This window comes from Rana temporaria, chromosome 6, assembly GCF_905171775.1.
Source record: "Rana temporaria chromosome 6, aRanTem1.1, whole genome shotgun sequence".
NCBI classification, from domain to species: Eukaryota; Metazoa; Chordata; class Amphibia; order Anura; family Ranidae; genus Rana; species Rana temporaria.
Window position 1 is genome coordinate 165,196,625 of NC_053494.1, and position 27,751 is coordinate 165,224,375.

Below are 27,751 nucleotides of genomic sequence, written 5' to 3' on the forward strand. Positions count from 1 at the left end.
ATAAAAAAATAGGAGCCATTCTTATTTTTTTACAAATCAATCTTATGGGTGGAACATGTAACATGTTACCGAAGGTGAACTTCTCTTAACCCTTTCGCTGCCAGAGACATATTTGCACACGTTTATTACCGCAAAGGTAAACACATTAAAAATGTATTTTAGAGGGGGGCACAAAAAAAATGCAATAAATTGGGCAAGCGGAGATGGGCAAGGAAAGCCCGGGATACATAGCCCGGGGTCGAAGGAGCATTTGGGTGGTACCCGGGGTTTGTCTAAACTGAGCCAGAAACCTGCACTGTGATAAGAGAAGCACTAAAGTACAATTACTGTACTAAACAGGAAGCTCTGTAAATGAACAATTATGGCTACACCCTGTACAGATAGAATGGCAATCACAAGAAGGTTTATAAAACATTAACGTAGTGATAAGATTTTTTTTTTTTTATTGGTTTATCATGATATTGGAAACCACACACAAAAAAAAAAAGCTGCAAAAACTAGGTCAGGCCGACATTCCAGGAGTGGCTGCATCCCGCAGCAGTTCCACTATGATATATAATAGCAATTATGCATTTTTGACATTCCAGCAACAGGAATAATGTTGCCGAACATGTTTCCGAAACTAAATCGAAACTGTGCCGTCAAACCAGGGTCCTTGCATGTGCGCCAAAAAAAAAAAAAAAAAACTACCACCACTTTTAGGCCAGCCAGTTCAGCAGGAACTGGCCGAGATTCGAACTGTTAATGGGAAGGCTGAATGTACCGAGTGGATCAATCGACTTGGATACAACCAGCCTGCCGGATTCTATTGGACGTCGAAAGAAGACAATGGCCCAGACGGAGGAATTTCTGCATAAACACTGTCTGTGCCAATGGGGAATCAAGCAAATTTCTTTCCTGCAACCCGTGGTTGCAGGAAAAAAATTCAGTCCGTGTATGATCGGCCTTAGATTAGAAAAAAAAATACAAATATGATCTACTGGTCAGTATTTTACATGTGTACAGGTCAATACGCTCGTAACTCAAGCCCCCTTCGGTTCGATGTAAACTTGCGCACTATGGGCCAGATTCACAGAAGAAGTACGCCGGAGTTTCTGCTGATACTTTGGCGTACTTTCAAATTTGCCGCGTCGTATCTTTAGTTTGAATCCTCAAACCAAGATATGACGGCTTTTGTCTTCAATCCGACAGGCTTCGGATCGTAGGTGTAATACTTCGGCGCCCGCCGGGTGGAGTTTGCGTCTTTTTCCGCGTCGGGTATGCTAATTCGCTTTTTCCGGCGATTCACGAAGGTACGCGCGGCTGTCGCATTCTCTTATAGTTAAAGCTGCTATTTCGTGTCGTATAAATAGACCTGTCATGTTAAAGTATGGCCGTCGTTCCCGTGTCGAATTTTTAATTATTTTTTTTTTGCGTAAGTCGTCCGTGAATAGGAAAGGACGTAACTCATGTCGACGTTAAAAAAATCACGTCGGGAATTTTCAAAACGGAGCATGCGCAGTACGTTCGGCACGGGAACGCGCCTAATTTAAATGATCCACGCCCCCTACCTGGATCATTTGAATTAGGCGGGCTTGCACCGGAGGGATTTACGCTACGCCGCCGCAACTTTACAGGCAAGTGCTTTGTGAATCAAGCACTTGCCCGTAAAACTTGCGGCGGTGTAACGTAAATGCGATACGTTACGCCGCCGCTTTTGTACCTGAATCTGGCCCTATACTCCTATTTTTTATGCAGGAACTTTTTGCCAGGGAGATCTGGCATTATCATATCAGTACCGTGCACAAGGACCCCCCCCCCCCCCCCCCCCCCCCCGTAGGCTACATTCACTTGGGCAATTGGGGATACGCAAAGGATTCCTGGAAATGGGAACCGCAAAAGGTATGGGAACAGCTGCGGCCCGGGAAGCCTGGAAGCAATGACAGGAGCCATGGTTGTGCTTACAGTGCCTTGCAAAAGTATTCACCCCCCCTTGGCTTTATACCTATTTTGTTACATTACAGCCTTTAGTTCAATGTTTTTTTAATCTGAATTATATGTGATGGATCAGAACACAATAGTCTAAGTTGGTAAAGTAAAATTAGAAAAATATATACATAAAAAAACAATTTTTCAGAAATAAAAAACTGATAATTGGCATGTGCGTATGTATTCACCCCCTTTGTTATGAAGCCCATAAAAAGCTCTGGTGCCACCAATTACCTTCAGAAGTCACATAATTAGTGAAATTAGTGCACATCATTTCACTAATTATGTGACTTCTAATTATGTGTCTTTATTTCTGAAAAATAGTTTTTATGTATATATTTTTCTAATTTTACTTCACCAACTTAGACTATTGTGTTCTGATCCATCACCTGTGCAATCCAAGTGTCACATGATCTGTCATTACATAGACACACCTTTTTGAAAGGCCCCAGAGGCTGCAACGCCCAAGAAAGAGGCACCACTAACCAAACACTGCCATGAAGTCCAAGCAACTCCCCAAAAAAGTAAGGGACAATGTTGTTGAGAAGTACAAGTCAGGGTTAGGTTATAAAAAAATATCCAAATCTTTGATGATCCTTAGGAGCCCCATCAAATCTATCATAACCAAATGGAAAGAATATGGCACAACAACAAACTTGCCAAGAGACGGGCGCACACCAAAACTCACGGACCGGGCAAGGAGGACATTAATCAGAGAGGCAGCACAGAGACCTAAGGTAACCCTGGAGGAGCTGCACAGTTCCACAGCAGAGACTGGAGTATCTATACATAGGATGACAATAAGCCGTACGCTCCATAGAGTTGGGCTTTATGGCAGAGTGGCCAGAAGAAAGCCATTACTTTCAGAAAAAAAAAATTAAATGGCAAGTTTTGAGTTACGAAAAGGCATGTGGGAGACTCCCAAAATGTATGGAGGAAGGTGCTCTGGTCTGATGAGACTAAAATTTTACTTTTTGGGCATCAAAGAAAACGCAATTTCTGGCGCAAACCCTTCACATCACATCATCCAAAAACACCATCCCCAATCGCCTTGAGGCGATTCAGTTCGCATTTGTTAGCGCTATATAAGTTACTCACTCACTGTGAAACATGGTGGTGGCATCATGCTGTGGGGATGTTTTTCAGCAGTCGGAACTGGGAAACTGGTCAGAGTTGTGGGAAAGATGGATGGTGCTAAATACAGGGATATTCTTGTGCAAAACCTGTACCACTCTGTGTGCGATTTGAGGCTAGAATGGAGGTTCACCTTCCAGCAGGACAATGACCCCAAACACACTGCTAAAGCAACACTTGAGTGGTTTAAGGGGAAACATGTAAATGTGTTAGAATGGTCTAGTCCACAGGTGCTCAACCTGTGGCCCTCCAGCTGTTGCAAAACTACAAGTCCCATCATGCCTCTGCCTTTGGGAGTCATGCTTGTAACTGTCAGCCTCGCAATGCATCATGTGACTTGTAGTTCCACAACAGCTGGAGGGCCACAGGTTGATCACCCATGGTCTAGTCAAAGCCCAGACCTCAATCCAATAGAAAATCTGTGGTCAGACAAAGATTGCTGTTCACAAGCGCAAACCATCCAACTTGAAGGAGCAGGCGCAGTTTTGCACAGAGAAATGGGCAAAAATCCCAGTGGTAAGATGTGGCAAGCTCATAGAGACTTATCCAAAGAGACTTGGAGCTGTGAAAGACGCAAAAGGTGGCTCTAGAAAGTAATGACTTTTGGGGGGTGAATAGTTATGCTCATTGACTTTTTCTGTTATTTTGTCCTGTTTGTCTCACAATAAAAAAAAAAAAAAAAATCATCTTCAAAGTTGTGGGCATGTACTGTAGATTAAATGATGCAAATCCTCAAATAATTCATGTTAAGTCCAGGTTGTGAGGCAACAAAATACAAAAATGCCAAGGGGGTGAATACTTTTGCAAGGCACTGACAGATGTTCACCCCTGAATGCAATCTATGTCCAAGGTCGGACACCTGTCCCTAACCACAGGTAAACACTGAATTTGGGGATAGGTGCATTCTTTATTTTACTTTTACACTTTCTCTTAAAAAAAAAAAAAAAAAAAATCGACCATTTTTTTTCCAAATACAAGGAATGTAAACATCCCTTGTAGTAGGAATAGTGCATGACAGGTCCTCTTTATGGAGAGGTGTGGGGTCTATAAGGCTCGATTCAAACCACACCACTTTTTTTAATGCTTTTGGCATTTTGCAGATTTGCTCTACAGAACGTGTTTCATAGGAAACCATGTTAAATGGACTGTAGTGAAAATCTGCAAAATACAAAAAGCACTAAAAATGCATAGGTGTGACTAAGACCCCACATCTCTTCTTCAGGCTGCAAAGGCCGAGATCAAAAAAATAAAATAAACTCTTGGCCTTTCCTGCCACGTCCCCGGCATTTTTACTTCCACCGGCCCAGACGTGACGTCATAACTTCGTGCCCGGACCTCCGAGGGTCATAGAGATCACCGGGGGCCATCTTGTCAGGGATAATCTCTTTGCTTAACTTCCAGCGGTGACCAATTCGTTCTCCGGCTCGCCTACCGCCGGGGTGAGACGGGAGAAGTCCCCTCCTGCCGCCTGTAAGAACGATCAAGCAGCTGAACTGCTGCTGTGATTGTTCCGATGGTGCACAGAATCGCCGGCTGAAAAAGGTGCTATCTGGATGACGCCTGTAGCTGCAGGCATCATTCAGATACCCCCACTCAAAGCCCAGAAGGTCATATGATGGCCTACGGGCAAGAAGTGGTTAAGCCCCGTACACATGGACCAAATATCAAGCCGGTTCAATAGAAACTGGCCAACAGTCGACGTGTGTGTGTGTCAGCTGGTCCGATCAGTGTTCTCAGCCAATGGCAGAGATCGCTGACGAGTGTGTTCTGGCGGGGGGCGTCCCCCTGTCAGAACACAATAGCTCTACGTGGAGATCGCTCTACTAACATCGTATTGTTAGTACAGGATCTCCTTCCAAGCTCTTCTATTTTTGTATTTTTTTTTTAATCTCCTTCAACCCGCAGGGTTAAACGAAAAGAAAAACTTCTCGTGTGTGCCAGGCTTAAGATTTATTTTTGCATAGTGAACATGAAAACAGTATCCAGATGTCACCGGTGATATCAGATGTAGTATCACAGATTGGGGTTTGCAGTGATCCTACGAATGTCTCTCTTGACTCATCACTGTCTGTTGTGTTCTGATCTATTTCAAGCTAACTAGTCAATCCTCAAATGATAAGCCCCATATTAAAAACAAACCAGAGTATACCTGCCACACCTGGAACCCTACCTATACCTCTCACCAGTCTGGAAATACTTGATCTGTAGATCTCTTGTATTACTGATTAAGAAAAAATTTATTAATCAACTTCAAATAATCACTGCAGCTAAGGAAACATACTGAAACATTAACAAAAACGATCTCAACTGTCTTTCCCGACTGATAAAGAAGAGAAGAATTAAAGTGTATGTAAACTTGAACAATACATTACTCCTATGGGCGCCATTTTGGTCTGCTAAAATACCAATAAAAAGGGTTTGATTATATCTGGTGAACAAATATAAAAATGGGGAAGCGAGATTTCGCGAAACCAGTCGGGCGGAACGTGTGTCGCATCGGAATAACACCCCGTTGATTGCATTATTTCCTACCTAATTGGACGGGTCGTTTTGGTTGGCTTCCGGCCGGAGCTCCAAATTGACATGCCTATTTTACACTGCATATATGTAAGTGTGCATTTGTCTTCTTTTTAATAAATGTTATCTACGGTATCACACTATTGTGGCCCTTATGTGTCTTCCATGGTAATCGGGATTCAAGTTTTTCCATCTATTGGTTTGAGACGGAGAGATACATGAAATTCAGCCTATCTACATTCCAACTACCATAGTGTTAAGTACCTACACACTTTCTGGGGTCTTCTTTTAATTAAGAGACCGCTGGATATCTGGTAAGCAGATATATTAATCTTATGGTGGAGGCTCTTTGTCCATTGGATCATCACCGTAGTTTTCTGATCAACACTTGTGGACTGTTTTTTTCTGTTTCCTTCACTGCACTGGTGATCAGGACTTTCGTTGCTTGTCTAAAGACTATGTGTATGAATTTTCACGTCTTATAAAGACTATGTGTATGAATTTTCACGTCTTATAAAGACTATGTGTATGAATTTTCACGTCTTATAATATTCATGGACATTTAATTTTGTCTAGATCTTTAGGATCCATTTTTATTCTTTTTTTAGCGCGTCTTGTTTTTCTTCTTTATGGTACATCTCTGACTGCGGGGAATAGGTGCATGCAGTAACTACCAGCAGTAAGAATGACGACTTACCCCAGAAATACATCAGTACTGAACTATCTTTTTTGCACTCAGTGACTTGATCACAGTAAAATGCCAGACATCTCTTATGTGTCATAGTAAGCAGTTTAGCCATGACATGGTGTGTCTGTCATTGTAAAGCAGTTCAGGGATACCAAAATGTGTAACGTGTTGCTCAACACTCCATTAATCCCAATGTGACGACAGCTGCTGTTCTCTTCTAAGGAAACAGGCTTTTTTAGGCCTCATGCACGATGGGCATAAAAAAGGCTTCTTATACGGGCGTTTGGCTATTTTTTCCTTTCAGCCTGTAGAAGCCACTTTATGGTAGCCTATGTGTTCTTGCATATTTTTGGTGCTTACGGGTATATTTGAAAAGGAGCGTTTACAAGCTAAAAAAAAAAAAAAAGCTTTCGGGCAGAAAAAAAAAACGAAACATGCATTTAGACGCGTTCAGCATTTTCAAGTGTAAACCGATTAATTAAATCAGAGTTCAAAATGAATAGACAATTGCTTATAAAAATGCAAACGTACATAAAAAAGTGTGTGATATTAGCCATTATAAGTGGAAAAGTACAGAAGAAATTGCCCCTGGGATTTTTAAAGAAGTCACAACACAACTAAAAACGTATAAAGTATAAGGCCCTGTACACACGATCAGTCCAAACCGATGAAAACAGGCTGAGGTTCAGTTTCATCAGTCCAAACCTACCGTTTGTATGGCCCATCGGACTTTTGTCCTTCAGACCAAAGTTTTAAAACTTGCTTTAACCACTTCCCGACCGCCTCATGTAGATATACGTCGGCAGAATGGCACGGACAGGCACATCAACGTACCTGCATGTGCCTGCCTAGACGTGGGTCGGGGGTCCGATCGGGACCCCCCCACTACATGCGGCGGTCGGATCCCCTCGGGGAACGATCCGGGACGACGGCGCGGCTATTCGTTTATAGCCGCTCCGTCGCGATCGCTTCCCGGAGCCGAAGAACAGGGAGAGCCGTATGTAAACACGGCTTCCCGGTGCTTCACTGTGGCGGCGTATCGATCGAGTGATCCCTTATATAAGGGAGACTCGATCGATGACGTCAGTCCTACAGCCACACCCCCCTACAGTTGTAAACACACACAAAGTGAACACTAACTCCTACAGCGCCCCCTGTGGTTAACTCCCAAACTGCAACTGTCATTTTCACAATAAACAATGCAATTTAAATGCATTTTTTGCTGTGAAAATGACAATGGTCCCAAAAATGTGTCAAAATTGTCCGAAGTGTCCGCCATAATGTCGCAGTCACGAAAAAAAATCGATGATCGCCGCCATTAGTAGTAAAAAAAATTTTTTTTTATAAAAATGCAATAAAACTATCCCCTATTTTGTAAACGCTAGAAATTTGGCGCAAACCAATCGATAAACGCTTATTGCGATTTTTTTTACCAAAAATAGGTAAACGAATACGTATCGGCCTAAACTGAGGAAAAAAAATGTTTAGATATGTTTTTGAGGGATATTTATTATAGCAAAAAGTAAAAAATATTGCATTTTTTTCAAAATTGTCACTCTATTTATGTTTATAGCGCAAAAAATAAAAACCGCAGAGGTGATCAAATACCACCAAAAGAAAGCTCTATTTGTGGGGAAAAAAGGACGCCAATTTTGTTTGGGAGCCACGTCGCACGAAATTGTCTGTTAAAGCGACGCAGTGCCGAATTGTAAAAACCCCTTGGGTCATTTAGCTGCATATTGGTCCGGTCCTTAAGTGGTTAAAATCGGACTGATGGACTGATGACCGATCGGTCAAAACGCAAAAGCATCGGTTCAAAACTTGCGCATGCTCAGAATCAAGTCGACGCATGCTTGGAAGCATTGAACTTCGTTTTTTTCAGCACGTCTTTGTGTTTTAACGTCACCGCGTTGGACTCGATCGGTTTTTGAACTGATGGTGTGTACGCACATCAGACCATCAGTCCATCAGTTTGGACTGATCGTGTGTACAAGGCCTAAAACAAATAGTTTATTACAAAAAAGTATTTTTTATAAAAACATAGAAATGCACCAAATGCATATTGATCAGGTCGATTCCTTTGGTTACATACTCATTACTTTGTACAAGGTGTGCAATTTATTGATTGTTTATTGCCACAGAAAAAAATAAAAATAATAAACATAATCTGAATGAGTTCCACGATTTTTATGCAAATTTTCATGAGGTTCTGGCATTTTTTCAGGTGCCCTGTGTACATAGACCCTTCATGTTATATTTCACGCCATACTTCAATTTTGTTGCATTGTTTGATGATCAGTGCACACTGTCGTACCCAAGTCCTTTCCTGTCCTATGGGCCTCAACAGGCGTACAGGCATCAAAAAACATGCATCGCCCTTTATTTCAAAGTTCACCGCAACACGACCCGTGTACTGTCATGTGTGCATTGTGGAGTGTTAAAGGGTCAAGCCTATTGTTAGCTGCCTGGTTTTACATTGGGAATCAATTAGAAATGAATGGGGGCACTTCCAGAAAACACGAACAGTGCATGTGTCTGATGTGAACACATAGGTGTGAAGCCAGTCTTCATCAATGTCTATTTATGTTTTAACATTTGTGTTACTCCTATGCTCACAAAGTCTATGCATTTACTGTCTCATTAAAAACAATGCTCTCCCTGTGTGGCAGATATTGATCCCACCGAGGAGGTTTTCAGGCGTTTTAGTGCTAGAAATAGCACCTGAAAACCGCCTCCCATTCATTTCAGTGTGACTTTTCACACTGGGGCGGCGCGCTTGCGGGACGTTAGTAAAAGTCCTGCAAGCAGTATATTTGGGGTGGTTTGAGAGCGCTGTATAAAGCTCTCCCAAAACACCCTTTCCATTAAAATGCTTCGGAAGTGCTGCAACATGGGTGCTTTTAACTCCTTCTGCCGCTAGCGGGGGTTAAAGGCAGGCAGAAAGCGCTGCTTAAAGTGGAGGTTCACCCTAAAACCTTTTTTTTTTAACATTAGATTGAGGCTCGCTTTGTCAAGGGGAATCGGGTGTTTTTTTTACAATCGAAGCCGTACTTACCGTTTTAGAGCCCATTCACATCTAGGCGACAAAACGCCCGACGCCGGACGCTTGTGCCGCTAGAGGGGGAAATTCCCATTGCTGTCTATGGAGATGGTTCACATCTCATAGACGCCGTACGCCTGTCGCCTGAAAAAAAGTCCCGGACCCTTCTTTTCAGGCGACATTGGCGTTCGCCCATTGACAGCAATGGGAAGAATCTGAAAAAAAAAAAAAGGATACACTATCCGCGGCAAAATACGGCGCGTACGCGGCGTTGCTTGTCGTGGAGATGTGAATGGAGCCTTAGAGATACATCTTCTCCGCCGCTTCCGGGTATGGGCTGCGGGACTGGGCGTTCCTATTTGATTGACAGTCTTCCGACAGGCTTCTGACGGTCGCATACATCGCGTCACGATTTTCCGAAAGTAGCCGAACGTCGGTGCGCAGGCGCCGTATAGAGCCGCACCGACGTTCGGCTTCTTTCGGCTACTCGTGACGCGATGTATGCGACCGTCGGAAGCCTGTCGGAAGACTGTCAATCAAATAGGAACGCCCAGTCCCGAAGACCATACCCGGAAGCGGCGGAGAAGATCGCTCTCTAAAACGGTAAGTACTGCTTCGATTTTAAAAAAACTACCCAATTCCCCTTGACAAAATGAGCATTAATCTAATGTTAAAAAAAATTTCGGGTGAACTCCCGCTTTAAACAGCGGTAAAGCCCCGCTAAAACGAGCGGAGCGTTGCCGCTAATGCTAAGGCCGCCCCAGTGTGAAAGGAGTAAATGCAAGTTGAGTGACTATTAAAGCTGAACTCTGGGATTTCTGTATACAATACCCTTGCTGTGGCCAGCCACCCCCACACTGTAAGAGTTAATTGCTCATTAAGTCTAGGGGTAGAGGAAAAGGCTGTAAGGCCCCTTTCACACGGGGGGGCGGACTCCAGCTGCGATACATTTGCTCAGCAGGGCATCTATCCAGTGATCCCCGCTGAAAAAGGCATATGACAGGGCCGCATCCGCTTCGCTTATGCAGAGTGGACACAGACACAGGCCGCTCTCCTCTATGGGACATCGAATGTAAACAGACCGCCTGTTCGTTTACACCTGACTGCCATCCGATCTGATCCGCTAGATGGAAGGAGAACAGATTTCCATGCGTCTGTTTTTATGGATCGGATTGGATGCAGGCAGATGCAAACGGACACATGTCCATTTGCACCCACTACTCTATAGAGGAGAATAGAGGTTCCGATTGGGTCCGCCTAAAAAAAAAAAAAAACAGTGTGACAGGGGCCTTACTTCTCACTCCTTGGCAAGCTTCTGGTGCTCTCTTCTTCTCGCCGACACTCTGGGCAGATCTTCACCACCCTCACTGCTGGTCCTGCATTGTACATGATGATGTCAATGTGTGGCCCCCTGGCTGAAGCCCTGAAGAGAAGAGGCTTCAGGGAAGTGCCCAGAGTGACGGATTATATATTACAGCTTACTCTTCTACTCCTTGCAGTGTCCCCACCCCCTCCCTACACAGCATGCCATGGAGAGTTTAGCTTTAGGGCTCATCCACACAGGCAGTTTGAGGTGCGATTATGCTGTAGCAAAAAAATCCCAGCATTTTATTACACCCAGGCAGGGCTTTTTTTCCAGGGGGAACTTGGGGGAACTCAGTTCCACCACCTCTGGCTCCGACCCTTTGGTGCCTACTCACCACAATCACTTGTAAACACAGAAGTCTGGTTTCTGTGTTTACAAGTGACAGCTCTGCACTCTGTGTGTAACCCCCCTGAACTCTGCACTCTGTATGTAATGCAATCCTGGTATTTAATGCCCCCTTAAGACCCTTCTACTGTTTTTGAAATCTGAACGGGGTCGTGGTTGAGTTCCTGCACCTATTTTCTGAGAAAAAAAGCTCTGCACCCAGGGAGCCACGGGTGGTGCATACAGCCAGCCATAGAAGTGAAGTACGCAGCCATGCTCAGGTAAAAGCCAATGTTTCATGTACAGTTGTGTTCAAAATTATTCAACCCCCCAATGCTGTAAAGGGTTTTAGGGAATTTAGTGTACATTTGTAATTGTATTCAGAATGAAATCCTACAAGGACTTCTTAAAGCGGTGGTTCACCCTGTTTGACAACATTGAACTGATCAATTGAACTGCTCTTAAAAAACAATGCCCAGACGATTTTTTTTTTTTTAGCGCTCCTTACCCGTTTGCTGCTCGATCTTCCCACCTGTCAATCAATATCTCCCGCGGGGAATGGGCGTGTTAGTCCATTCTCCCCTGTCCTGTCACTCCAATTTGGCAACTCCTCTGTCGACGCGCTCTGCTGTAATCGCGCGACATCTCGTCTTCAGGCGTGTAATAGGCGTGTAATAGTCTGAACAACGGGGCGTGAACTTCTTACGCCGGTCGTTGTTATGGCAACCATGTAGTGTTGACGGCGACGCTCGCCGTCAACACTGCACATGCGCGGGATCGAGCGGTGAATGCTGGGAGGCCAGCACTCGCCCGATCCCGGAAGAAGACCCTGTCGGCTTCACTATGCCCACAGGTAAGATGGAAACGTCCATCGGATCAAAATCAAAGATATAACTTCACGAATTACAGCGCATCGCATGGCTGAACGTGTGGGACACCCGGTTAGTGCGGGAGTAAAGGTAAGAGCTGCGGATTAAAGAAAAAAAAAAAAAAAAAGATATCCCGCGGAACCACCGCTTTAAAGAACCATATGCAACTAAAATGACATCAATTGGTTTTGTAATACAGTAGTAAATGTGTATTTTGTGAATTCTTAATTTACACAATTATTCAACCCCTTAAAGACTACCACTCTGAAGAACAGAGGTTCATTAAAGTGTTTTCAATCAGGTATTGAAAACACCTGTGGATGTCAGGGAGCAGCAATAAAGCCTAATAAGCACCAATTAGGCAGCTTTAAAATGACTGTGATACTCAGCTCCTTCTAGACATTTACTGGTGTGGTTACAAACATGGTGAAGTCAAGGGAATGGTCCAGGAAGACAAGAGAAGAGGTGATTACTCTTCACAGGAAGGGCAATGGCTATAAGAAGATTGCAAAGATGTTAAACATACCAAGAGACACCATAGGAAGCATCATTCGCAAATTCAAGGCAAAGGGCACTGTTGAAACGCTACCTGGTCGTGGCAGAAAGAAGATGCTGACTTTGACTGCTGTGCGCTACCTGAAGCATAGAGTGGAGAAAAGTCCCCTTGTGACTGCTGAGGAACTGAGAAAATATTTGTCAGATGTGGGTACTGAAGTTTCTGCTCAGACAATACGGCGCACACTGCGTAATGAAGGCCTCGATGCCAGAACTCCCAGGCGCACCCCCTTGCTGTCTCCAAAGAATAAGAAGAGTCGACTGCAGTATGCAAAAATCATGTGGACAAACCACAGAAGTTTTGGGATTGTGTTCTGTGGACTGATGAAACAAAATTAGAAGTGTTTGGGCCCATGGATCAACGCTATGTTTGGAGGAGGAAGAACAAGGCCTATGATGAAAAGAACACCTTGCCTACTGTGAAGCATGGCGGGGGGTCAATCATGCTTTGGGGCTGTTTTGCTTCTGCAGGTACAGGGAAGCTTCAGCGTGTGCAAGGTACCATAAATTCTCTTCAGTACCAGGAGATATTGGATGACAATGTGATGCAGTCCGTCACAAACCTGAGGCTTGGGAGACGTTGGACCTTTTTAACAGGACAATGATCCCAAGCATACCTCCAAGTCCACTAGAGCATGGTTTCAGATTAAAGGCTGGAACATTTTGGAGTGGCCATCGCAGTCACCATACTTAAATCTAATTGAGAACCTCTGGTGGGACTTAAAGTAAGCAGTTGCAGTGCGCAAGCCTAAGAATGTGACTTAACTGGAGGCTTTTGCCCATGACGAATGGGCGAAGATACCCGTAGATCGCTGCAAGACACTTGTGTCAAGCTATGCTTCACGTTTAAAAGCTGTTCTAACTGTAAAAGGATGTTGTACTAAGTACTAAGATTGAATGTCACTTGGGGGTTGAATAAAACTGATAATGATGTGAGCACAGAAAAGACATTTGTGGTTATTTCATTATAAATGTTATGTTATATTTGTCTGACCTACACGTGCCTCTTTGATTTCATTGTAAGCAGGATGACTGAATGATCAAAATCAATGTCAAACTGGCCAAGACAATCAATTTCAGTGGGGGTTGAATAATTTTGAATACAACTGTATCAGTAATTACATAAGCACGCATGTATGATGTATTCTTTGATGCGGAAATCAAAATAAGTGTTCACTTAAAAATGCATTATGCTTTATCTTTAACCACTTGCCGACCAGCTGCCACAGTTATACTGCGGCAGGTTGGCCCGGCTGCGCGAGTCGCTGTAAGTATACGTCTGTTTGTGCACGAGGTTCTGTGGGCACGCGCTCACCAATTGGCCAGCAGAAGAGCCAATCAGTGGGTCCGGTGTACGCCGTCTACCCTCGGAGACAGAATGGGGATCTGCCATAATAAAACAAGGAAGATCTCCGTTTTGACAGGAGATCACACAGAGATCCCATCTTGCTGCTATGCAGGAAGATGGATCTGTGTGTTGTCCCAGGCAGCCCATCCCCCACACACACAGTTGGAAACACCCAGAAGGAACACATTTATTGCCAGTGTCACTGTAATCATGTCACTGGTTACCAAAATGGTCGCAATTCTGTTAAAGAAAAAAATCACTGATCACCGCCATTACTAGTAAAAAAATAAAAATGCCTATTTCCCCTATTTTGTAGACGCTATAACTTTTGCACAAACCAATCAATATACGCTCTGATCCTCCTCTTCTAAGGGCCCCCCACATAAATTAAGTAGAGGGAAATATGATTGTATGGCGGTGGAGGAAAGAAACAGATATTTTGTCAATAGCAAATAATCAGATTCCAGCTGATACCTCTCTGGCGCAGGTCAGAATATAAAGTCCAGAATCAGGCTGAGTCACTTTAGTCCTCCATAAATCAGGCATCTGCTTCTGACTGACATACCAGCAATGATCAGAGACTGCTAATCCCCTGGCAGTGCCCAATGACCTCATCTGCCAGTCAATCACACAAAGATAACTAAACATCTAGTGCTGAGCTACAAGCTGCTGATAACATGTAGGGACAATGCCAACACCACCACTGCCAACAGCTGACACATTTGAAAGCTCCCAGGTCACCATTAGTACAAATTTCTACTATTTTCCATGTGATAAGGTAACATCTAGAAGCCTTGGTATTATGCTGCTGCTCCCTTAACCGTTTCGCTGCCAGGGCTGTTTTTGCACACATTTAGAAAATATAAATAACATTTTAAGCCTGAAGATTACACAAAAGCCCAAAACCTTATATATTTCCTGAAAGCAGACACCCTAGAGAATAAAATAGTGGCAGTTCCAATTTTTGGTGTCACACGATATTACCGCTATTTTATAAAGGACGAGGTTGCACCAAGTAAACATATATCCAACATGTCAAACCTTAAAGCAGAGCTCCACCCTAAAGTGGAACCCTCCCCCCCTCTGGTGTCACATTTGACACCTTTCAGGGGGGAGGGGGGTGCAGATACCTGTCTAAAGACAGGTATTTGCAACCACTTCCGGCCACACAGTCTCGGGTAAACTGCGGGCATGACGTCACCTCCCCCCCCATTGTGTTCTGGGAACACTCGGCTCCCAAAACACAGCGGAGGCCAATCGGCAGGCGTAGCGCGACTCACGCATGCGCCGTAGAAAACCGAGCAGTAAAGCCGGAGCGTTTCACTTCCTGGTTCCCTCACCGAGGGTGGCAGGTGGCAGCAGAGTGATGAGCGATCGCTCGTCCGCTCCTGCGGACGGCGCTGGACTCCAGGACAGGCAAGTGTCCTAATATTAAAAGTCAGCAGCTGCAGTATTTGTAGCTGCTGGCTTTTAATAAAAAAAAATTCAGCGGACATCCGCTTTAAACTTGTGTGCCCCTGTGAAATGGCGACAAACAAGATTTTCTATAGGTGATGCTTTAAAAGCCCCCTATAGGTCTACAGTTTCATGTTACAGAGGGGGTCTTGTGCTAGAATTGTTGTTTTCTTTACGGCGTGCAAAGCAATATGCAACATTTGTATCACAAATTATGTTTTTATGCGTAGGTGTCCCCGACGTGTGTGCTTACGTTCGTACATGCATATATGTGGGGGCGGGGGATTTTATGTGCTTGGACGTAACTTTATGTGGTGATTTTTAGGCGACATGTTCTCTTTAATGAGAACCTTCTCTGTGCTCCACTGAATTGCAATACATCCCCACTCAGCTATGCTAACTGGGGAGACCTAACTGATAGGTGACCCAGAAGTGACATCATGTACGTTGCTTTTCGGGTGACAGCAAAAAAGGGGAGACGAGCGGATGCGTGTCCACTCTTTTCTCTCCCCTCCACCCACCGTGTTGGTCCTGGGCCCGCAGAGGACAAGCAGAGCCTGGAATACACAACGGTGGGGGGGGGGGGGGGGGCTTTACTGCCCGATTGCTTCTAGCTGACAGGCAGAAGTATGCCTGTCAGTTTTACATGTAATCCCGGTGATGGCAGGCACTAGTTTGTGCTTGAAACCACCCTCTGTCAAGTCCTCATGACGTAGTGGACCTGGCAGCGAAAGGGTTAATTCACCTTTACAAAAAAAACTGTCTATGCAAGTAAGGGGTATCTGGATAAAAACAAACTGTGCATCTCTGACTAAAATTTAATTAATTATGTCCTTGCTAAAGGTGTAAACCATTTACATACTTCCGGAAGCCCGACTAGAATACTCCCAGGAAGTTGGTAAGTGAGGCCTAGTCATCGCTGCTCACCTCCACCATCACAGGAGTGAGCTTATTTTCTTATTCAAACCTCCACACAAGCACTCTCTCTCCCCGATGCCGTAGCTCTGAGTCTGAGAGCTCACTCGTGTGCTGGTGGAGGTGAGCAGTAATGACTAGGCCTCACTTAGCAACGTCCTGGGGAGTATTCCAGTCATGCTTCAGGAGGTATGTAAAATGGCCTAAGCCTACAGCAAGGGCATTATTCAACTTTAGTCAAATTTGCACAGTTTGTTTTTATCTACAGATGCCCCTTATCTGCATAGGCAGTTTTGTTTGGTAAAGAGGAACTTACCCTTTAAAGGTCTCAGGGAACCCCTGACAAAAATGACTATATCTACAACGCACAGTACATTAGCCGGTGGTCATCAGGAAGAATTCCCTCCTTACAAATATCTAAAAATATCACTGGTGTCAGAGGACACTTATCTGAGAGGCAGAAATTGCCGATTGCTCAGGGAACCTCTAGCAACCTCTGGAAGAACTCCATTTGTGAAAGGCGGACTTGCACAATGACACAACTATGGCTGGTAGAGGCTGATCACAAACAAGTCTCCATGTGTTCTTGCAATTTCAGTTTTAAAGGGAAAATTAGTTCCCCTTCCCATTCACAAACATACAAAGTAAATGTTTGTCCTGAACTGAAGAATTTTTCGCAACACAGTGGAAACTCCACAGCTTCTAGCACTGCAGATGAAGCATTTGCAAACCGCTAACAATAAACCTATTTTCTCCCTTTTGATCTTGCCAAAGAACTGAAGTTTCTGAAACACAACTTCTACTAAACCCATCATTTATCCATGTGTGGTAAGGACAGCAATTCTGGGGACTGAAGCCACTTGGCAATATTCCGACAGATTGACAATGAAATATTGGCCATTGCCGCAAAACCGATGTCTCCACTAATATGTACACGTTAATAGAAGGTCAGGCTACCTAAGGCTGCATTCAAACCTCCGCGACAAGATACGCCGCGTACGCGGCATATTTTGCCGCGAGTGTGTAACTTTTTTTTTTTTTTTTAACAAAGCCTTCCCATTGCTTTGTATGGCCGAACGCCAATGCCGCCTGAAAAAAAGGGTCCGGGACTTTTTTTCAGGCGGCAGGCGTAGGGCGTCTATGAGATGTGAACCAGGCGGCTTTCGGCGTTCGGGAACCATCCCCACATCTAGGGGCACATCTAGGCGGACAATCGCGGCGTACAAAACGCCGCTGTTTGCCGCCGCAATTCGCGGGACAAAACGCTGCGAATTTGTCTGCCTAGATGTGAATGGAGCCTTATATTTCTCACACAATTCTCCCAACATTGACTATAAATGGATTTGTTTTTCAAAAAATTTCCAACATGCCCGATCCCTCAAGTTTGATGGCTGCACAAACATCAGCTGTCAGCTGTTGCCCACTAAAGCCTCGTACACACGATCGGATTTTCATCGGGCAAAGCGTAGGACTTTTGTCTGAAGGGTGTGGCCAGGAACTTGTATTGCATATAAACGGCATCCAATTGTCAGCCAACAAACACAAAACGTCGTGTTTTTTCAGCTCTTTAGCTTTGGGCAACTTCTGCTAATGTTGCGTTATGGTGAGCATTGCTTCTGAGCACGCGTGTTTGTACTTTGGAGTTTTGCCCGACGGACTTGTGTCACGCTCGGATAATCTGACATCACACATTTGTTGGGGGGGGGGGGGGGGGAGGAATGCCGCTCTAGGAAGGGTGTCTGGATATGTAGCTCTCCTCCAAATGGGAACAGCAGGTGCAGGCTAAGCTTAGGCAATTGGATGAAAAGAAAATTCTGGACAGCCGCACTCAAAATTAATGCCGTTATTCGAAAAAAAAAAAAAGGGGGAGGTAATAATCCAAAAAATACAAGCCACAGCAAACAACGGAATACAGGAGCTGACTCGTTTCACACTATCAAAGGTGCTTATTCATAGCTCTAAATAAGCACCTTTGAAAGTGTGAAACGCGTCAGTTCCTGTGGCTTGTATTTTTTGGATTATTACCTCTCTTAATGAAGGCATTGATTTTTAGAGAGCATGTCTAGAATTTTCTCTTCACCCAACACATTTGTTGGCAGACAATTTTAAAGCATGCTATCCCACATTTGTCCGCGGAAAATCCGACAACAATTGTCCGAAGGAGCATACAAACGGTCGGATTTTCCGACAACAGCCTGCCATCACACAATTCCCATTGGATAATCCGATTGTGTGTACGAGGCTTAATGGTGTGAAATTAGAACAAGAAATCTTACGCCTCGTACACACGATCGGATTTTCCGCAGACAAAGAGTCAAACTTTTGTCCGAAGAGCGTTGGCCAGGAACTTGTCTTCCATACAAAATGCACACAATTGTCGGCCAACAAACACAAACGTAGTGACGTACTACGTGATTTTTCAGCTCTTTAGCGCCACCCTTTGGGCACCTTCTGCTAATGTTGTGTTTGTTGTGCATTGCTTCAGAGCATGCGTGTTTGTACTTTGGACTTTTGTCCGACAGACTTGTGTACACACGATCGGAAATTCTGACAACAGAAAATTTTAAAACCTGCCATCCAACATTTGTCCATGGAAAATCTGACAAAAATTGTCAGTTGGAGCATACAAACTGTCAGATTTTCAGCCAACAGTCTGTCATCACACAATTCCGTTGGAAAATCCGATTGTGTGTATGAGGCTTTAAGCTGGCCATACACGGTTCGAATTTCGTACAAATTTTCTTTTGAAAATCGTACCAAAGAATTTTTATACGAATTTCGCACTGTTAGTGGGCTGCAGCAACAGCCAATTTTCGGGCGGCAATCAAATTTGAGGAATCGGACATGTTGAAAATAGGTGTTGCTGGAAATTGATGACATGTTTAAAGGCATGGTTGTGAGGCTTTTCTTTGGGAAGGTAAAACTAATGCCTCGTACACGCGATCGGAATTTCCAATGGAAAAAGTCAGACGGAATTTTTTCATCGGATATTCCGACCGTGTGTATGCCCCATCGGACTTTTTCCATCGGAAATTCCGACGGAGTTAGAAAGAGAACATGTTCCCGTTTTTTCCAACGGAAATTCCGTTCATCTGTATGGAACTCTAACAGAGAAAAAAAACATGCATGCTCAGAATCGAGTCGACGCATGCTCGGAAGCATTGAACTTAATTTTTTTCAGCTCGTCGTACGTGTTTTACGTCACCGCGTTTTTGACTGTCGGAATTTGGTGTGACAGCGTGTATGCAAGACAGCTTGAACAGAACTCCGTCGGAAAAACCTGTCTGTTTATTCCGACGGAAACTCTGATCGCGTGTATGGGGCATAAGGCTTCATGTACACTAGGAGTTCCTAAACTGGAGTCCATGAGCATTTGGCAATTTTTTGCTAAAGCTCCTAAACGCAACCCTATAAAAGTCTATGGGGAGTCTATGGAGTATGCACAATCAGCTTCCAGGTTTTATTGTCAAAGCTTATTCGAATAAGCCCAAGTTAGAAGCCGATTGGCTACCATGCACAGCTGCACCAGATTTAGTAAACCTTCCCCTATGTGTCATTGTACATTTTGGGCCAGATTCACAAATGAGATACGCCGTCGTATCTCTGTTTCTATCTATGCGACTGATTCATAGAATCAGTTACGCATAGATATCCCTAAGATCCGACAGGTGTAATTGTTTTACACTGTCGGATCTTAGGATGTAGTACCGCGGCCGCCGCTGGGGGGAGTTCGCATCGTAAACCAGCGTCGGGTATGCAAATTAGGAGTTACGGCGGATCCACAACGGATTTTCGCGTTCGCTACGTCGCCGCTAGTCTAGTTTCCCGTCGCAAAGTTAGTAGTTTTTTTTGGTGCCCTAACTTTAGTCAGCAAGTGTATTGCTGTCTAAAGTATGCGTCGTTTGCGTAAGCCGTCCGGGAATACGAAAGTACGCTACGCGCGTCGCCGTTCAAAAAAATGACGTCACGGCGCGCAAAGCACGGCGGGAGTTAAGAAACGGAGCATGCGCAGTAGGTCCGGCGCGGGAGCGCGCCTAATTTAAATGGTACACGTCAATTTAAATTGGCCCGCCTTGCGCCGGAGGCCGCCGGCGTAGTTTTCATCGCAAGTGCTTGGTGAATCAGGCACTTGCGATGAAAAATTGCGGCGGTGTAACGTATCTAGGATACGTTGCGCCGCAGCGATTCTACGTGAATCTGGGCCATAGGCTTTTAGCAGAGTTTAGGAGCTGCTGTGGTTAGGGGAGCTTGAACCTCCCTCTTCTGAACGGGGAAGAGTTGCATTCAGGATAGGAACACTTTGACCGCCGGCCATGGGAAAACACAAAACAGCCAAAACAGCAGCAAATATCACTGTGCGATTTTGTGGCGTTTTGCCACAGCTGCTGTAAACGTGGGCAGAGTGTACATGAAGCCTTACAAAAGTGCAGTGGAGAAACTGTCAAATTTGGATTCGCTAAGTGTAAATGCATTTTTACAATCCCCCTGCCCCCCCGCCCCCCCAAAAAAAGAGAAGAAAAAATATCAACATTTTTTACTTTAAGTAAGTCTACATTTTTGTGTTGGGTCGCATTCATAGCCATACTAGGCCTCAGGTTAGACACCCTTCTCTAGAGCTTTCCATTAGTGAGCCAAACCCAAGAGAAACACCAAAGCTATTTCAATCCACACAAATCTGATATTTTACATCTGTGTAGATCCCTATATATGTCCCCAGCCTCTGTCTCCTGCGGAATGTCTCCAGTCTTCTAAATATAAACAGTCCCTGACCATCATTACTTAGACTCCATGCACATTAGCATTTTTAGGCTCCTGGGAAAAAAAATGTGTATAGTTTTTTGGAGATTTTTGGCAGCAGCAAAAACAAAAAAAAAAACACAGAATGAGCCTAAACGCTCCTGCTTATATATATATATATATATATATATATATATATATATATAAATGCTAATGCTGCTAAAACGCTACTCCAAGCTGGCACAAAAAAATGCTATTATGAGCTTTTTTTTTATTCTAGCGTTTTTCTTGCATTTTTTACTTTTTTATTATAATGTGCATGGAGCCTTATAGTCTGTCTATCTGTACTCTCTGACAGTTGTGTTTAGTGTTACTAATGTTCTATTATTATGTGCGGCCCTTCAATTAGGTCAAGGGTCGCAGTTGAGGCCCTCTATACCGTGCAAGTTGATAAACATTGGTGTAGATAGTAAGTTGAAGAACATTCTGGTTTCTTGTCTCCTTCAGGGACTCCGCCTTCATTATCAACTCCAACCACCCTCTTCAGATAGTGCAAAGGAGTTTTATTCCCCTATTGAGTTTCTAATTTAGCTTACATTATGAACTATGTAGCAAAAGCAGCGACACTCCTACTGCAACACCATAGAAAATGGGAAAGATCCAGGATATGGTAGGGAGCCAGCTAAAAAAGTTAATTTTTTTTTTTTTTTAACCACTTGCCTACTGGTTACTTTCACCCCCTTCCTGCCCAGGCCAGTTTTCAGATTTCAGTGCTGTCACACTTTGAATGACAATTACACAGTCATGCAACACTGACATTTTTATAATTTTTTTGCACACACAGTTTTCTTTTGGTGGTATTTAAACATCAATGTGGGGTTTATTTTGCTAAAAAAAAAAAAAAAAAAAAAACACAAAATAATTTCTGCTCTAAAATTTTGCAAATATATATTTTTTCTTATTTACTGATGGGCACTGATGAAAGGGCATTGATGACGCTGCACTGATTGGTACTGCCCCGATGAGCACCGATTGGTACTGCCCCGATGAGCACCGATTGGTACTGCCCCGATGAGCACGGATTGGTAATGCCCCGATGAGCACGGATTGGTACTGCACCGATGAGCACGGATTGGTACTGCACCGATGAGCACTTTACATTAGTATGTTTTTGCATGTCTATCCATCTGTAGCACATCCCTAGCAGTTACCATTCCCTGCAATCAACCACTAAGGACATCATGCTAAATTGCTACAAACAAGTCCCACCTTACTAGTGCTGGGTTTATAAGAGGGCAAAAGGGGCAAAGCCCTGGGCCCCCTGCTAGAAGAGATCCCCTTATATACAAACATATAATAATTAAAAAATGAGTCCCAGCTGTGTCCCAATGGGGAGATTTCTCTTTATTTCCTGTCCTATAGTCACATCATGAAGTGAGAGGAAATCAATCCAAAGTGTCTCCAGAACAAGAATCCCCTTTTCAAGATTCCTCCTCTATTCCTGTTCTGGTGACAACCTAAAGTGAAAAGAAAAGAAAATCGTTTTTTTTTTTGGTTCATTTTGGACGGTAATAACCCCCCCTCGTTCTTTTTCGCCATTTGTGTCCCATTTGGGAGATTTTTCTTTACTTCCTATCCCCTTACCAATACAGGAAGTGAGAGGAAATCCCTCCAAAGTGAGGCAACTCCTGGTTGTCACCAAAACTAATGTCTCCATTGGAATACATTCTCTTTATTAATGTTCTGTTGTGAACCCAAAATTTGCCATTTTATTTTTTTCCTTCACTTTCAATGATAACAGAGCAAATAGAGAGAGGATGGATCTCCCTAACGGGGGCACAGAGAGAAATAAAAACCAACAGGTATTCTAATCCCTCTCTGCTCTATCCATTAACTATTGGGTATATTTTACATTTTCCTTTACGGTTGGTGAGAACGGTCACCAGGACAAACAGGGAGCGAATCTCAGGACAAACGAATGGGGACACAGAGAGCAATAAACAACTGACAGATGTGCTAATCCCTCTCCACCAGTCACCATGCAAAACTAAAAAGAAATGCCTTTAGTTATACTTCTAGATTCAATGTAGGAAGCAATATTTTGCCTGCTACTTTATGTAACATTTTTTACTCTGGTATATTGTATCAGGTTTAAACTAGCTACTTTGGTGGCTCAAATGAACCTCCTTAAAGCGGAGGTCCGGCTTAAAAAATAAATAAAATAAAAGTCAGCAGCTACAAACACTGTATCTGCTGACTTTTAATAAGGACACTTACCTGTCCAGGGTGTCCGCAAGTCGGCAGCCGAAGCCGAGCAATTGCTCGGGTCTCGGCTGCCCCGCTGCCATCCTCGGTGAAGGAATCAGGAAGTGAAGCGTTGCGGCTTCACTGCCCGATTCCCTACTGCGCATGCGCGAGCCACGCGGCGCTATGTGAATGGCCGGATGTCTCCTGGGACACACACAAGGTCCCAGAAGACACCACTCCCCATTTCCCAGGAGGCAGCGCAAGGAGAATAAAGAAGACCACCGCGGACAAGGAAGTGGCAGATTAGGAGATCTGCCTAGTAACAGACACTTCTGGTAAGTATAAGGAAAAAATATATTTTTCCAATTTTTTTGTAACCTTTTTGGCTATTTTTTTTTTCTTTTTTTTAGGGTGGACCTCCGCTTTAAGCCCAGGTTTACACTGGACTGCGGGAATGAAGCTCTCTCCCGCTTGTCAGTCCCGATTTCGGACGTGATTACAGACAGGTTTCTGCACAGATGTCAATGTAAACCGCGGGCCGAAATTGAAAAAAGTAGTACAGAAACAGAAATCGGTGCAGCGCCGCGGGTGTGGCATCGATTAGGACGGTGTCATTGCCGGACAATTTGACATGCGACTTGAAATGTCAAATCGCACCAGTGTGAACCAGGGCTAAAATGGTATTAAACTAAAAATTTGAATACATTGCAGCTTATCAATCATCACATGTGGTGGCTGCATTCATTTTCTTTTCTTAAAGTCGAGATCCACCCAAAAAAAATTGCTTTTCCGGTTCCTCCCCCTCTCTGGTGTCACATTTGGCACCTTTCGGGGGGGGGGCAGATACCTGTCTAATCCAGGTATTTGCTCCTACTTCTGTTGATAGATTGCCGCAGAATCTGCCCCCCCCTGCTGTCTTCTGGGAGACACACAGGTCCCAGAAGACAACAGGGACTAGTCAGGACACACAGCGTAACTCGCGCGTGCGCAGTAGGGAACCAGGCTGTGAAGCTGCAAGGCTTCACTTTCTGATTTCCTTACTGAAGATGGCAGCGTCTGCACCCGGGAGCCGAGGGACGGGTGGGCTTTGGGTGAGGAGATCGCGGGGGCCCTGGACAGGTAAGTGTCCTTATTTTAAAAGTCAGCAGCTGCAGTATTTGTAGCTGCTGACTTAAAAAATAAATTTTGGCAGAACTTCGCTTTAAGCTAAAAATACCGGTGCTATACCGCCGGGAATCGGCCGCTAGCGGTGCGGTATTAACCCCTGCTAGCGGCCGATAAAGGGTTAATACCGCCCGCAATCCGCCTCTATAGAGGCGCATTGCGGGCAGTATTGCCACGGTTTCCCATTGTTTTCAATGAAAGGAGCGGTGAAGGAGCGGTATACACGCCGCTCCTCTCATCGCTGTAAAGATGCTGCTGACAGGAGATTTTTTTCTGTCCCGCCAGCGCATCGCCTCAGTGTGAAAGCCCTCAGGCTTTCACACTGAGTATGCAGTGAAGGAGTTTTTCAGGCGGTATAGCAGTGCTATTTTTAGCGCTGTACCGCCTGAAAAACTCCTCAGTGTGAAAGGGGTCTAAGAGTGTCTACACTCTGGATGAATGAACACAGGGGGCACAGCAGACAGCAGCACAATCAGTCTGGGGGGGGGATGTAATGTACTAGCAGATTTAAAGACACTAACAAACTGAAGCCAGACTCCAGCTCACACTTTATAATCAGTTACAGCAAACAGTTTTTCTTTCCTTTTGGGATAAACATTTTGCATGAATAAGCACTAATCATTGTAAGCACCCCTGTCAGCATTCAATGGTTTGCCTCATCCATGTAAATTGAAACGTCTGAAAGAGAGCTTGTTCTTTTGCAAAACAACAGACTTACTGACCAGATAACCAGGTGAAAAGAAAGGCTAAAAAAAGGAAAACGAATGCAGCCATCACATCGAAGAATTGGTGAGCTGCAATATGATACATACTTGCTTTTAGGTTTCATTTTACTGTAAATAAGGCGGCCTAGGATTGTGCAACCTCACAATGACTTTATATTATGCATTCTTAAAATGTGGGAATGTTATAGCGATGAACCAAAATTAATCAGACAAAAAAAAAAAAAGAAGAAGAAGAAGAAGAAGAAGAAGAAGAAGAAGAAGAAGAAGAAGAAGAAGAAGAAGAAGAAGAAGAAGAAGAAGAAGAAGAAGAAGAAGAAGAAGAAGAAGAAGAAGAAGAAGAAGAAGAAGAGGAAGAAGAAGAGGAAGAAGAAGAAGAAGAAGAAGAAGAAGAAGAAGAAGAAGAAGAAGAAGAAGAAGAAGAAGAAGAAGAAGAAGAAGAAGAAGAAGAAGAAGAAGAAGAAGAAGAAGAAGAAGAAGAAGAAGAAGAAGAAGAAGAAGAAGAAGAAGAAGAAGAAGAAGAAGAAGAAGAAGAAGAAGAAGAAGAAGAAGAAGAAGAAGAAGAAGAAGAAGAAGAAGAAGAAGAAGAAGAAGAAGAAGAAGAAGAAGAAGAAGAAGAAGAAGAAGAAGAAGAAGAAGAAGAAGAAGAAGAAGAAGAAGAAGAAGAAGAAGAAGAAGAAGAAGAAGAAGAAGAAGAAGAAGAAGAAGAAGAAGAAGAAGAAGAAGAAGAAGAAGAAGAAGAAGAAGAAGAAGAAGAAGAAGAAGAAGAAGAAGAAGAAGAAGAAGAAGAAGAAGAAGAAGAAGAAGAAGAAGAAGAAGAAGAAGAAGAAGAAGAAGAAGAAGAAGAAGAAGAAGAAGAAGAAGAAGAAGAAGAAGAAGAAGAAGAAGAAGAAGAAGAAGAAGAAGAAGAAGAAGAAGAAGAAGAAGAAGAAGAAGAAGAAGAAGAAGAAGAAGAAGAAGAAGAAGAAGAAGAAGAAGAAGAAGAAGAAGAAGAAGAAGAAGAAGAAGAAGAAGAAGAAGAAGAAGAAGAAGAAGAAGAAGAAGAAGAAGAAGAAGAAGAAGAAGAAGAAGAAGAAGAAGAAGAAGAAGAAGAAGAAGAAGAAGAAGAAGAAGAAGAAGAAGAAGAAGAAGAAGAAGAAGAAGAAGAAGAAGAAGAAGAAGAAGAAGAAGAAGAAGAAGAAGAAGAAGAAGAAGAAGAAGAAGAAGAAGAAGAAGAAGAAGAAGAAGAAGAAGAAGAAGAAGAAGAAGAAGAAGAAGAAGAAGAAGAAGAAGAAGAAGAAGAAGAAGAAGAAGAAGAAGAAGAAGAAGAAGAAGAAGAAGAAGAAGAAGAAGAAGAAGAAGAAGAAGAAGAAGAAGAAGAAGAAGAAGAAGAAGAAGAAGAAGAAGAAGAAGAAGAAGAAGAAGAAGAAGAAGAAGAAGAAGAAGAAGAAGAAGAAGAAGAAGAAGAAGAAGAAGAAGAAGAAGAAGAAGAAGAAGAAGAAGAAGAAGAAGAAGAAGAAGAAGAAGAAGAAGAAGAAGAAGAAGAAGAAGAAGAAGAAGAAGAAGAAGAAGAAGAAGAAGAAGAAGAAGAAGAAGAAGAAGAAGAAGAAGAAGAAGAAGAAGAAGAAGAAGAAGAAGAAGAAGAAGAAGAAGAAGAAGAAGAAGAAGAAGAAGAAGAAGAAGAAGAAGAAGAAGAAGAAGAAGAAGAAGAAGAAGAAGAAGAAGAAGAAGAAGAAGAAGAAGAAGAAGAAGAAGAAGAAGAAGAAGAAGAAGAAGAAGAAGAAGAAGAAGAAGAAGAAGAAGAAGAAGAAGAAGAAGAAGAAGAAGAAGAAGAAGAAGAAGAAGAAGAAGAAGAAGAAGAAGAAGAAGAAGAAGAAGAAGAAGAAGAAGAAGAAGAAGAAGAAGAAGAAGAAGAAGAAGAAGAAGAAGAAGAAGAAGAAGAAGAAGAAGAAGAAGAAGAAGAAGAAGAAGAAGAAGAAGAAGAAGAAGAAGAAGAAGAAGAAGAAGAAGAAGAAGAAGAAGAAGAAGAAGAAGAAGAAGAAGAAGAAGAAGAAGAAGAAGAAGAAGAAGAAGAAGAAGAAGAAGAAGAAGAAGAAGAAGATTTTCAGTGTTGTGCTGAAATTAAAATAAAGGTGACGATAATGGCTGCCGAAACCGCCAGCGATTTTACCGTGCTTACGGTGCATTTTTCATAGGTCATGTGACTCAAAAAAATTGTACCAAAATGCAACACCGGTGCATTTTTGATGCATTCTTGCTGCGTTTTCAATGGGCAGGTGCGTTTTTTTTTTTTTTTAGCTGAACAAATATTCACCAAAAATGCGGGATTTTTAACACTGCTTCAAATGGTGCCGATAACGGCCGGCAATAAATTAATATTCTTTTAAATTCACAGTATTAAAAAGTCGAATATAATACAATTAATTATAAAAATATATATTTCAGTTTGTGCCAATTCTGAACTTTTGGCGCACCACTAGAAATCAGTGAACATTGGAGGTATGTACAGAGGTAGGTGCGCGCACACACAGCTCCTCCCCCGCACTATGATCAGGATAGGAGACACATCATCACCCTGTAGATGGGGAATTCCCTGCATGGTGGGGACTACACTGGGGTGGAATTTCCTGAAACTGGAGCAGCTGTGCATGACAACCAATCAGCTTCTAGCTTCCGCTTCTTCATTAGGTTTTGAAAATGAAAGGTAGAATTTGATTGGCTGC

The 27,751-nt window shown here is 43.4% G+C and overlaps 2 protein-coding genes across 4 annotated transcripts in view; both read right to left on the bottom strand.

Moving 5' to 3' along the window:
- MAP3K20 (mitogen-activated protein kinase kinase kinase 20) overlaps nt 1-27,751 on the bottom strand; it is a 277,073-nt gene that overhangs the window by 248,919 nt on the left and 403 nt on the right. The gene's annotated exons all lie outside the window — the stretch shown is intronic.
- Nucleotides 25,396-26,511, bottom strand: LOC120944007 (uncharacterized protein DDB_G0271670-like; the record flags this gene model as incomplete). Its single annotated transcript, XM_040357738.1, has 1 exon — nt 25,396-26,511. A coding segment is annotated over one exon (1,116 nt), but the record flags the coding sequence as incomplete, so codon positions are not given.